This window comes from Mizuhopecten yessoensis, unplaced genomic scaffold (genome assembly GCF_002113885.1).
Source record: "Mizuhopecten yessoensis strain PY_sf001 unplaced genomic scaffold, ASM211388v2 scaffold481, whole genome shotgun sequence".
Classification (NCBI taxonomy): domain Eukaryota; kingdom Metazoa; phylum Mollusca; class Bivalvia; order Pectinida; family Pectinidae; genus Mizuhopecten; species Mizuhopecten yessoensis.
Window position 1 is genome coordinate 478,877 of NW_018403568.1, and position 12,446 is coordinate 491,322.

The window sequence follows — 12,446 nt, forward strand, 5'->3', positions numbered from 1 at the left end:
GCCACCTGTAAAAACAGTATGGAAGGTTGAAGAGTTTAAAGCAGCATCTACGGGATAAGCATGGAGTGGCACAGACTTGTCATTATAGCAAATGTAGCTATAAGGCAAGCCAGGCAGCACACATTGATATTCATATCAATTGTGTTAAGTGTGTGCTGCCCGTACATCCTACCACACCTTCACAATGAAAGTTGAGAAGTGTAGTAAAGCCAGTACCTATAGCTAGTCCACCATGATTTGAAATGGCGGTTGTGCCGAAAGCGGATGAGGAGTTATATGGGTTAAATTATGATATGGAGATGGTGACCCTATTCACTTCACCTGAGAGGGTGGAGTTCGAGGAGCCACTGGTTGACCTCCCCATATTAATGGGAGTCACCTCGCACATCAACCCTGCACTGTGAGTTTCACCACCTGTGCGGGAAATCACAGTGGCAGAGGAGAAGCCCAATACCCCGCCTATCAGCCCTGCTTTGTGTGTTTCCCCGACGGTGCGGGAAACCACAGTGGCGGAGGCGACGAGCCAGACGCTTCCAGCCAGTCCTACCCTGTGTGTTTCCCCACCTGTGCTGGAAACCACAGTGGCAGGGGAGAAAAGTCAGACGCCGCCAGTCACAGCCAGCCAGCCATCCAGCCCTGCCCTGTGTGTTTCCCCACCTGTGCGGGAAGCTGCAGTGGTAAAGTAATTTTTATTATATTAATAGATAAATGTACATAGAAATATTATCCCATATGTAGGCATAAAGATAAAGATCATTGAAGTTTTTAACTCTGTACTGTTAATCAATTGAACATCAATATCCTAAATATATTCTTATTTATAGGCCGTGGTAAGATAAATAATATGAGGCAAGAACAAGAATGTAACAACTTACGTCCATTGTAACTTTTATAGGTAATGTTGATGTTCTTGACCTCCAGATGGCAGATATACAGTTATCATATTTTATATTTTTGTGTAAGTAGACGTTAGGGTTTGTACATTAAATATGTACTATTGCAAGTATGTGGCATCACATGGTCCTGATATGTTGGAATCAGACCATAAGTAGTATCTTATATACTAATGTGAGTGTATTGTTGTAGTAGTGTTCTGGTATGTGGACATCAGAAATTAAAGAAACTTTGATAGAAACCACACTTTATGGAATATGTGTATCAATAACACAATTTGTAATGTGTCCAACTCAGGAATATCAGAACTTACTCGGGATATTTATGATATATAACAATAAATGTGTCAAAATTCATGATTATAGTAAATACAGCAATATTGTGACGCTGCAGTACAGATGTGACTCTGCAGTGGTTTCAATATAGAATTATACATAGGATACTTGCAACTAACAGTTTTCTTACAAAAATTAAAATAAAAAATAACCCACTTTGTACATTCTGCAAACAATCCGTAGAGACTTTACTACACATAGTTTTTTAATGTGAACATGTCGAGAGTCTTTGGCTACTTCTTGAAAACTGGATATTCTCAAAAACCTCTCATTACATTAACTTTGCAAAACAAGATATTCTATTTGGGAAAATAGGTAAAACATATTATTTGCAGAACCTTATTATGCTAATTGTTAAATAGTACATTTACAAACAACGTATGAAGGGTGATACACTTTTTATAGAAAGTGTAAAGAGAGATATACATGTAGTGTAAAGTGGACAAATATATTGCAACATGTAAAGGGAAACAAAATACCTTTCTCCAAAAATGGAGACTATTTTCTAACTTAATGATACCATAGCTTATCTACCAAGTATTGTATATTTATCCACATATGCACCTATAACCTGTACCAAATTCGATCGCCGCCCGAGATGTGTATTAACCAATTTCGAATAATTCATTCCAACTCCAGACCGTTACGGTCACAAACATCTCGGATGGGAATTCGAAATTTCTCCTTAAATATCCATAGTACGAGAGTAAGAGTGTATGCAAGTTGTGTTTTGTATTGTCTTTTGTAAAATGACACGTGAAAAAACCCAAATAAAGATGTTATCAAAAAAAAAAGATTTTTTTTTATTGTGACGCTGCATGTATTGGTGTGGGAGGTATTTATTGTGCAAATAGATGATTATACCTGATTAAGAGAATCATTTAAAAGTAACTGTACTTTTATTGGGAAGGTTTGACCTTAAATTATTTGAATTGTTTATTCTATTTTTGAAAAAAAACACACCATTAACTGAGTGTGAATAATAAGCACAATATATGCATGATATTGTCCATCCTACGATTATTCAAAATATTGGACGTTTAATTTATCATATCATTGTCAATTGCTACAAGTATTTAATTGATGTGTATTATAACTCAGTTGACGCGGGCGTCAATGTTTTGAAAGTCGGGGTAATGTTATGAATGTGTAACGTTGAGTGTGCTTGTACCGATCGCGAGTGCGTGTCGTACGATCAGCTGTTGTTCGTTTACATCCGAACCCCCTATGGATTGAGATATTAAATTAAGCAAAACATGTGTGAATCATCGTTCGGTAGCAGTACAGATCGTTAGATAAGACATTATTCTTGAAGAACATGCCATCAATTATTCATTAACCCGTATTCGACTTTATCGGATATAGAATAATACATAATTGATGTTGTAATGAGTCAAAATATTCTCCATGTCATTGTGTTGGTGATAAGTAGCGGTTTGTGCTTCACATCAGATTCATTAAGTTTTAAAAAGAACGCCTGTGGTGTCAGCGTATTGTTGGATCGTGTTATACAATTTCTTTCTATTGAGGCAATTACGTTGAATTTATTCGTATTTGAAACGCACCTTCCTTTTTTCGTGATCGAACGCGCCCTTATAGTAGTACTAGTGGCGAGTACATGGTTTAAACTTCCGGTACAATTGAAATCTGTATTTTGAATGACGCATCATCAGGATGTTGTAATATGTGACAAAACAATTCAAAGGAAACGCTTTTTTCAATGGCTTCCTTCAATACAACAGATACAGACGACGCATTCGACTATCTTTTTAAGATTGTGTTGATAGGAGATGCTGGTGTGGGTAAAACTTGTGTCGTACAGAGATTTAAATCGGGCACGTATGTCGAGAAACATGGAAGCACGATTGGTGTTGATTTCACAATGAAAACAATGCAGATAGATGGGAAACTAATAAAGGTAATCATGCTGTCCATGTACTGTTATCTATAACGTGATATGTCACAGATAATGGTGCTATTCAAATACATTTGGAATGATTATAGTCCCGAAACGAAATCGAAATAGTTAGAATAAAACGGAAAATCTCGTGGATCGAAAACTTAATTTTGACAACGTGTCTCCTGTGATACCCGAGTGTGTAAGATGAACATAGATCTGTGATATCAATATAACCATATTTCCTCCAACAGTTCAGCTTTTAAAATATACATCAATATTTTCTTAGTAGTGGTAACCAGTTTTCCTATTACATATTGGAAGATTGGATAAGAGATATATATTGAAAAAAAAATAGAATTTATTATTTTATTATTGGTGCTTTTACATGTAACACATGTACATTTATTATAATATCGGTTTGAATACATCATCAGGTCAAAGAATTCAAAAACTAATTTAATCATTTGCAGCCAGTACTAGGTAATCTTGAAAGACCAAATATAAATTTTCTGTAAATTAATAAATCAAAATGAATTACGATTTTTTGAAATCTTTGTCACTGTATCCACAGGATGTTGGTGCTTGTGCCTAAATGTCGGTTGTGTAGCTATATTATAATTACTTTTCTTTTCTTTTTCAGTTACAAATCTGGGATACTGCTGGCCAGGAAAGATTTCGTACTATAACACAGAGCTATTACAGGAGTGCTAATGGTGTAATTTTATCATATGACATTACTAAGAAGGCATCATTTGAAAATGTGTCTCGCTGGATAGAAGACGTTAAAAGATATGCTGGAACAAATACAGTGCAATGTCTAATAGGTAGGATATATATAGGAACATTACATCTATGCTACAAACTTGATACTGCACATTATGATATTGGAGCTACTTCCCTAGAGGCAAACGCTTGCAGATCTAGAGATTCTATTGTATTTGTTTTGAACTAAACTTTGACAACTAGATCAGAGTAAAAAAATGATATTTATTTGAAATAGGCAGGAAAGAGTTTGTGAACGTGTAATGTCCATTTTCAATTTTGCATGGAAACTGAATCGATTACAATGCATTGCAATTCAACTGAAGCTTGCTTTGGCAATTTGTAGTCTGTTGACTCAAAACACTAAGACAGTTGCAAACTCAACAACTTTTCCACTTTTCTCCTGGCGTGTACCCTTTTTGATGTTACTCTATTACAAATATAAGGTTCAAGGCTGAATTTCTTACACAAAAGAAAAAACACATGTAAAAAATGCGATTGATTAGGTTGCCATACAAGCGTCAGCTGTAGGGAATTTCCCTTTAGCTCAGCAGTAGAACATTGGGCTGGAGAGCCAAGGGTCGCGGGTTAGAGCCCCAGCGATGGCACTATATTTCATCACTATTCCTCGTCCTACTACAAACTGGTGCCGTTGACCCTCCCTATTCAACAAAGAAGAATCCTTAGTTGGGAGTCAAATAACCTGGGTTGGTGTTAGAAAAAAGAAAAGGGGGAAATAGTGTAAAAGATGTGCATTGATTAGGTTACCTTACAAGCTTCAGCTGTAAGGAATTTCCCTTTAGCTCAGCGGTAGAGCATCGGACTGGAGTGCCAAGGGTTGCGGGTTCTCTATCACTATTCCTCATCCTACTACACATACTGTGTACCTCTTAGTATTCCCCATTTTAGCCATCTCATTCGCAATGCATTTGGCAAAAAAAAAGAATTTCCAATGTGACTGTTTAATAAAAAAAAATAAAAAAAAATAGAAATGTTATTCATACTGTATTAAGAAACCACTGAAATGTTTACAGAGAGTTAGTTTTCACAATTTTTGGTGGTGACTATCAATTATTGTTTCATAGCCAAAGCTGATGGCGTTGTGCACGCTAGCTTTTATCTGTTGGGTTCTTAACAGGTCTGGATGTGTTTTGACTGGGATTTTTCATATGTTTATTATTTCATCCTGCATTTTCTATGTAATCTTCTAGCAATTTCATACTTTATTCTCAATTTGATCCAAGAAGTGACCTACTTTCTTTTAAGGTCATAAGATGGGATATATGTTGAAAAGTGCAGGTGACTTATATATTCAGAACCATAAGCTCAGGTCTGGAGTCTGTGAACCAAGTCTATATGGGCTGAGTCTGATATGATTTGCCCTTCAGCTTACTCGGGTGAACCAAGTCTATAGCGGCTGAGTCTGATACAATTTGTCCTGAAGTTTACTAAGTGAGCTAAGTCTGAAGGCTGGAGTTGATATAACTTGTCCTGTAGCTTACTCAAAGGGTAATTTGTTTATCAAAACAAATGACATTGATCCCGTTCATAAAAGAGGCAGGTGAATAAGTAATAATAAGTCACTTATTGTCTCTTTTTGATAGTATTACATATCAGGCACCAGTATCAACCCACATGTATACATGTAGTGACAGTTATAAGTCAATTAAGGTTTAATTTTAATTTAATAAATTAAAATTGAACGAGATGTTCATATTGTAAAAATGAAACACCACAATTATTGGTTATACCTGGACATGTGCTCACTTTCCATTAAATAAATATTTCAGATCCAAGTAAGCAATGGAATTAAGTTACGAAACATTACGATAATTTTTTATTGTAGGGACCAAAAGTGACCTTGAACATCTTAGAGAGGTCAAGGCTGCAGAATCAAGGGCCTATGCAGATCACCATGGCATGATAGATGCTATAGAGACAAGTGCCAAAGAAAATACAAACGTTGAAGAAGTATTCATGAGGATGGCAAAGGTATTCACTATTGAAAATATATTATCATTAAACACTGATTTTTAGCTCACCTGGCACGAAGTGCCAAGTGAGCTTATGCCGCGGCGTCCTTCATCTGTCCATCGTCCGGCGTTAATATTTTACTTAAACAACTTCTTCCTAATAACCCAAAGGCCTATGGTGTAGATATTTGGCCAGAAGCAAACTGGGATGAAGGACTACAAAGTTTGTTAAAATGAATGACCTTCACCCATATTCAAGTGTGAAATTTATACCAGGTGAGCGATGCAGGCCCATTGGGCCTCTTGTTAAGTAAGATTTATAAATGGATTTGTTTCCAGGAAACAAGCGAACTAAGTTTTTTAAACAAACTTGCTCAGACAATGTTTTTTTTCTCTCACAGGGGATGCATTGCATAGGCCATTGCATAGGCCAAGTAAAAAAATGTGTTTGTTTCTAGTTATCCTATACACACGTGTAGTTTCCTACATCTACCTTCATATTTTGTGCTTATCCTGAACATTTTTTGGGGCAATTTTCAAGGAAGCATTGTTAAGCCAATATGGCATTTTCTAAACCTTAAACCTTAAAATAAAAGATAAAAAGTTTTGTTTGGCCTTATATTATTAACATAATATAAAAAAATAAACTGAAGCCATATTTTTTTTAAACCAAGGGTTAGGGGTGATGGCTTGGCTATGAGAATAGTCGAAGATAACTGCCATGTAAAACTTTTACATTGGTGTGATAAACAAATTTAATTTATCAATAGTATAACTTTTGTGTCAACTGTGATATTTCATTTTCTAAATGTTAATTCCCTATATATATATATAATATTGACTGGTTTATGAACATATATGTATCAAATGTTGCTATATTAAGTATCATGTACATGTGTCCCTGCAGGTAGGGCATAATAAAATACCTGCTGCCCCCATTGCATGATCGTAAGAATAAAATTTTGATCTTAACTTTTCTCTTCTTTCTAAACAACTTTCTTCTCCCTAATTTCTCCCTTGACAATGCCTCATTTTTGGCCTTTAATTGAGTTTTCGCCCCTGTAAAGAAGGCTTTGGGTTCTGTCCCCTGGCCGAGACATAGCAGAGTCTGTAAAAATGGTAGTTTCTACTCCTGCTTAACGCTCAGCAATTTAGGAGTGTGACGACTGATTCGCCTGTTGTCAGTATAATGTGACCAGGTGGGGTGTCCTCCTGTGTGTCTTCAGCAGTATGTTTCAGTGAGGTAGCACTATCAAGTCGGCATCAGTTCCGCGCTATCACAAGGAGACAAACACGAACATATCGCAGCCTCCCAAAACACTCATGCATACACTACACGCATGCATCTTGCACACAGGGGAGACCGTCCTTAAATGATCATAGCTGTTGATAGGATGTTAAATAATACTAAACCAAACCAAACCATCATGTACTTTGAATTGTACATGTGTGATAATAGGCACCATATTTATATATATATCATGCATTCAAGACATGCATGTGTAAAATTGTAATCATAATATCTTTTGTCTAAACCCAAAATCTTTTAAATAATGTATAAATCTGAATACATTATACAGATTTTCTATTTATTGTTACATTATATACACTTATATTATCACATATAAGAGTTGCATTTTAAATTTTAGGAATTAAAGAAAAGATATGGTGGAGATCAAGGATTTGACGGTAATGACGACTTGGGCAGGGTGAATCTAAACACACGGACGGTCGGCACAAGCTGGTCTTGTTGTGGCAGCTAGACAAATATAGTTATAGGGAACCAAACAAGGTGGTGCCAAACTACAAATGCAATGCTGGTTCAAATATTCTTGGGGAAAAAAGGATTTCAGTAAATACAAGTTGACATCATTTATTTTTTGAAACAGATCATATTAAATATGAATTAATTTGAATATAAAAATTGATTAGAACTAGTTTATTAGTTAATATATATATATGTTACCTTTGATGTGCAAATATGTCTTATGATCTTTGAATGATTCTATTTCATGACTTTTTTTAGAAAACTCTAATAATATATTAATGATGAACATGGATTGAAATTGCACAGTTTGAGTGTTAAAACACCTTGAAATATCTAGACTGTGAATTACAACCCGTTTCTGTATATAGCACCAGATATTTGGTTCTGTCATAAACAAATGCAATATATATTCATCCAGTTCATAAAATTTATTGTCATTATAGATTTATTATTATGTGTAGTGATATATTTTTGATTTGATGAATGAGATCATCAAGTTATAACCAATAATATAGACTCACTTTGGAAATGAGTAACTCTATAATGAGTCACTGTGGGAATGAGTAACTTTATAATGAGTAACTGAGAATGAGTAACTTTATAATGAGTAACTGAGAATGAGTACCTTCATGTGTATGTTAATGTTAGTTTTTAGGTCACCTGAGACAAAGTCTCAATTGGAAGTAATTAAATTTACATTAACATTATCAGTATTGGGTAGCAGTTTGATGGTATGCACATATAAGCCCTGACTGACCCCCAGGGGCTGATGGGAGGGGCCAAAAAGGGTCAAATTGACTGGAATTTAAGAAATCTTCTTCTTAAGACCCAGATATGGTAGAATCAAATACTCTTCATAGATGGAAGGGTCTTAAGCTTAAGTGCTTTACCAAAATTGTGAATTTCTTGACCCTGGGGTCTCACGTTTTCCCCTGGGGAGGGGGTAAACTTTACTATAGTTTATATATGGAAATCACATTTTGGACCAACATTTGTTTAATTTCAATTGGAAGTAATTAAATTTATATTAACATTATCAGTATTGGGTAGCAGTTTGATGGTATGCACATATGAGCCCTGACTGACCCCCAGGGGCTGATGGGAGGGGCCAAAAAGGGTCAAATTGACTGTAATTTAAAAAATCTTCTTCTCAAGACCCAGATATGGTAGAATCAAATACTCTTCATAGATGGAAGGGTCTTAAGGTCTTCTACCAAAATTGTGAATTTTATGACCCTGGGGTCTCACGTGTACCCCTGGGGAGGGGGTAAACTTTACTATAGTTGATATAGGGAAATCACATTTTGGACCAACATTTGTTTAATTTTCATTGGAAGTAATTCAGTTTGGGTTAGCATTATCAGTATTGGATAGCAGTTTGATGGTATGCACACATCAGCCCCTGACTGACCTCCCGGGGCTGATGGGTGGGGCCAAAAAGGGTTGAATTGACTGAAATTTAAAAAAAAAATCTTCTCAAAGACCCAGATATGGTAGAATCAAACACTCTTCATAGATGGAAGGGTCTTAAGGTTTATGACCCTAGGGTCTCACGTTTACCCCCTGGGGAAGGAGGGGGGGGGGGCAAAATTTATTATGGTTTATAATGGCAAATGATACTTTGAATATTACATGTTAATAACTTGATTGGAATTATAACCCTGAGTTGACAGTTTGATACTTTGAACATTTTAAGCCAGCCCTACCCCCAAGGGCTGTAGGGTGGGGCCCAAAGGAGTCAGTGTGCTAAAATTTCTTCATTTTCCTTGTTTAGAATCAGAGGTGCTAGTTTCAAATACTTTTTAGTCTTAAATCTGTATGCTAGATATTGAATAAGGTGGTTTTATATTTTTTTGTCACTGAATAATATTTCTGTTCGTGTTAAAAACGAAATCACCTCTCTGTATAAATATATCAGGTGACCGTTAAGGCCCATGGGCCTCTTGTCTATGGGAGGTAATCTGGTTTGCTGTAAATGCTCACATTTTCCCCTTTGAGTCAACTGACCCATAAATTATCCCCCAAATCTTTTATTATATTATATAGAATAAAGATATATAGATATATAATATATATATTTCAAAACCATTCCCAATGTGAAAAATGCTGCTCTGGGTCAGTTTAAACAGTCACAATGAGAACAGTTCATCACATAAGCATTTCCACTTTAACATTAATTCATATAAGCTGAGTAACTTTCTGTTGACTTGCTTAGGGAATGAATAAGTTTTATTTAACTCAGTAAGGGAATAAATATTTTTCTATGGATTCACTGGAAGATTCATTGGAGGTAATCCTGTTTAACGTGCCACTTTATTGAATCACGGAGGGAAAAGATTTTTTGTTTCCTGTCTAATAGTAGGAGGTAGTCTGGTCTAATGAGTAGCTTCCTATTGACTCTGAATTTCTTTGGTCTCATTAGGTAACTGCAAGTTTAATGATACTTTACGTTGTGTTTTTTTCGGAATACCAAAACTTTATTGTGAAGAATTGAACATTCAACATTGAAGGTTGTTATATGACTAGCCTCTGATATACTACATTTCCTGGGTTATTTTTATCTCAAATCTTTATAAGGAATTCATTTCCTAGTTTACCTTTTACCTTACCTTTTTATTTTTGTATTGGTTGTATAATCCCCCAAAAAATAAAAAAATAACAAGTTACATACTGAAAGATGTACTCTTCATTGACAAAATGATTTGCTTTAATTTTGATGAATTTTAATGGTATTCTAAATATGAAGGAATAACGTGGTTGTTTATCACCCACTGAACATATGTTTTGTGATAGAGGTATGTGTTTATAAGGTCCTGTCATTAAATTCTCTGTATATTCAATGTTGTACATGTGAATAGTAAAACACACAAAATAGCAACAGTCGTTTGCAAACTAAAACTGCCTGTCATACTGTCTACATATATCAAGTATGTCATATTTTGTACATCCAAAGAAATGGTTGGTCATACTGTCTACATATATATAGAAATGATAATTGGTCATACTGTCTACATACATATAGAAATGGTAATTGGTCATACTGTCTACATATATATGGAAATGGTTGGTCTTACTGTCTACATATATAAAGAAATGTATGGTCATGCTGTCTACATATATAAAGAAATGGTTGGTCATACTGTCTACATATATATAGAAATGGTTATTGGTCATACTGTCTACATATATATAGAAATGGTAATTGGTCATACTGTCTACATATATAGAAATGGAAATTGGTCATACTGTCTACATATATATAGAAATGTTAATTGGTCATACTGTCTACATATATATAGAAATGGTAATTGGTCATACTGTCTACATATATATAGAAATGGTAATTGGTCACACTGTCTACATATATATAGAAATGGTTGGTCATACTGTCTACATATATGTAGGAATAGTTGGTCATACTGTCTACATATATATAGAAATGGTAATTGGTCATACTGTCTACATACATATAGAAATGGTAATTGGTCATACTGTCTACATACATATAGAAATGGTTTGTCATACTGTCTACATACATATGGAAATGGTTGGTCTTACTGTCTACATATATATAGAAATGGATGGACATGCTGTCTGCATATATATAGAAATGGATGGTCACACTGTCTACATATATATATAGAAATGGATGGTCATACTGTCTACATATATATATAAATGGATGGTCATACTGTCTACATTGATAAAGAAATAGTTGGTCATACTGTCTACATATATATAGAAATGGTTGGTCATACTGTCTACATATATATAGAAATGGTAATTGGTCATACTGTCTACATACATATAGAAATGGTTGGTCATACTGTCTACATATATATAGGAATAGTTGGTCATACTGTCGACATATATATAGGAATAGTTGGTCATACTGTCTACATATATATAGAAATGGTTGGTCATACTTGGCCTCAACAGGGGTGTAAACTCATGCTGAGAACTATAAACTACCAGTATTAATTTCGAGGTGCTTACAGGAGTGGATGTGATACTTTGTGTTATTTGTATCATTTAAGTCGTTCTTAAAGCTTTAAAACAACAGCACAATGCTTTATGTATTCAGGACTGAACATTTTCATTCGGATAGCTAATAAAGATTGTACAAATCAACAAATAATTATGACAATGTCAAAATCAAAATATGATATAGCAAGAAACAGTATTTCATTATTACACTATAATTATAAAGCAACAATTGCTTCGTAGCTCACAGACTAAAGCAAAACATTTGTAACGGGCAAGTATATTTCGACCAAATGCATTGGTCTTTGTCAGTGACATTCCCTGGTTGTTGTAAAATAATTGTGGAAGGTCACATGACAGTATGAAGTGGTTACATACCAATGGGAGCTTGATCTCCATCTCGGTGAAGTGATTGCCACGCAAAGTAAGTGTCGATTATTATATAGGTTTGTGTTCAAGTTTGATTTTTTTGGCTAACACTTTGGATTAATGTATGCTAACCTAAACACATGACATTCCAATGTAAATGCCCAGAATCGATTTGCAAGTCGAAAATTAAATAATTATAAACACATGTATACATATTTGTATTTACATTTACAACAAATATTATATATAAATATGTACAATAGTGTTTACCATAAAGTCCAGCTAAGTGCTCAATAAAGTAATCACGGGTAAGATATTCTCTTTCAAAACCTATGGAATAAACAAAATTCATAACTGATTCAAAACAGATGAATACACCACTAACTCTCCACCAATGTTTATAAACAAACAACAACTTCCAAGACCAAGTTAACTCTTCTAAAATTCTAAGGATTTATAGC

At 34.7% G+C, this 12,446-nt stretch overlaps 1 protein-coding gene across 1 annotated transcript; it reads left to right on the forward strand.

The window, feature by feature from the left end:
- Nucleotides 1-2,856: 2,856 nt before the first annotated feature.
- Nucleotides 2,857-8,353, forward strand: LOC110449798 (ras-related protein Rab-43-like). Its single transcript, XM_021496890.1, has 4 exons — nucleotides 2,857-3,147; nucleotides 3,770-3,953; nucleotides 5,738-5,883; nucleotides 7,514-8,353. Exons 1-4 carry the CDS (start codon nucleotides 2,950-2,952, stop codon nucleotides 7,625-7,627), a joined length of 642 nt encoding a protein of 213 aa, XP_021352565.1. The 5' UTR covers nucleotides 2,857-2,949; the 3' UTR covers nucleotides 7,628-8,353.
- Nucleotides 8,354-12,446: the final 4,093 nt, after the last annotated feature.

Coding starts and splice junctions, on each gene's coding strand:
- LOC110449798 (XM_021496890.1), top strand. CDS start 2,950: ATGGCTTCCTTCAATACAACAGATACAGACGACGCATTCGACTATCTT. Junction 3,148..3,769: donor TAGATGGGAAACTAATAAAG/GTAATCATGCTG, acceptor TTTCTTTTTCAG/TTACAAATCTGGGATACTGC. Junction 5,884..7,513: donor TATTCATGAGGATGGCAAAG/GTATTCACTATT, acceptor TTTAAATTTTAG/GAATTAAAGAAAAGATATGG.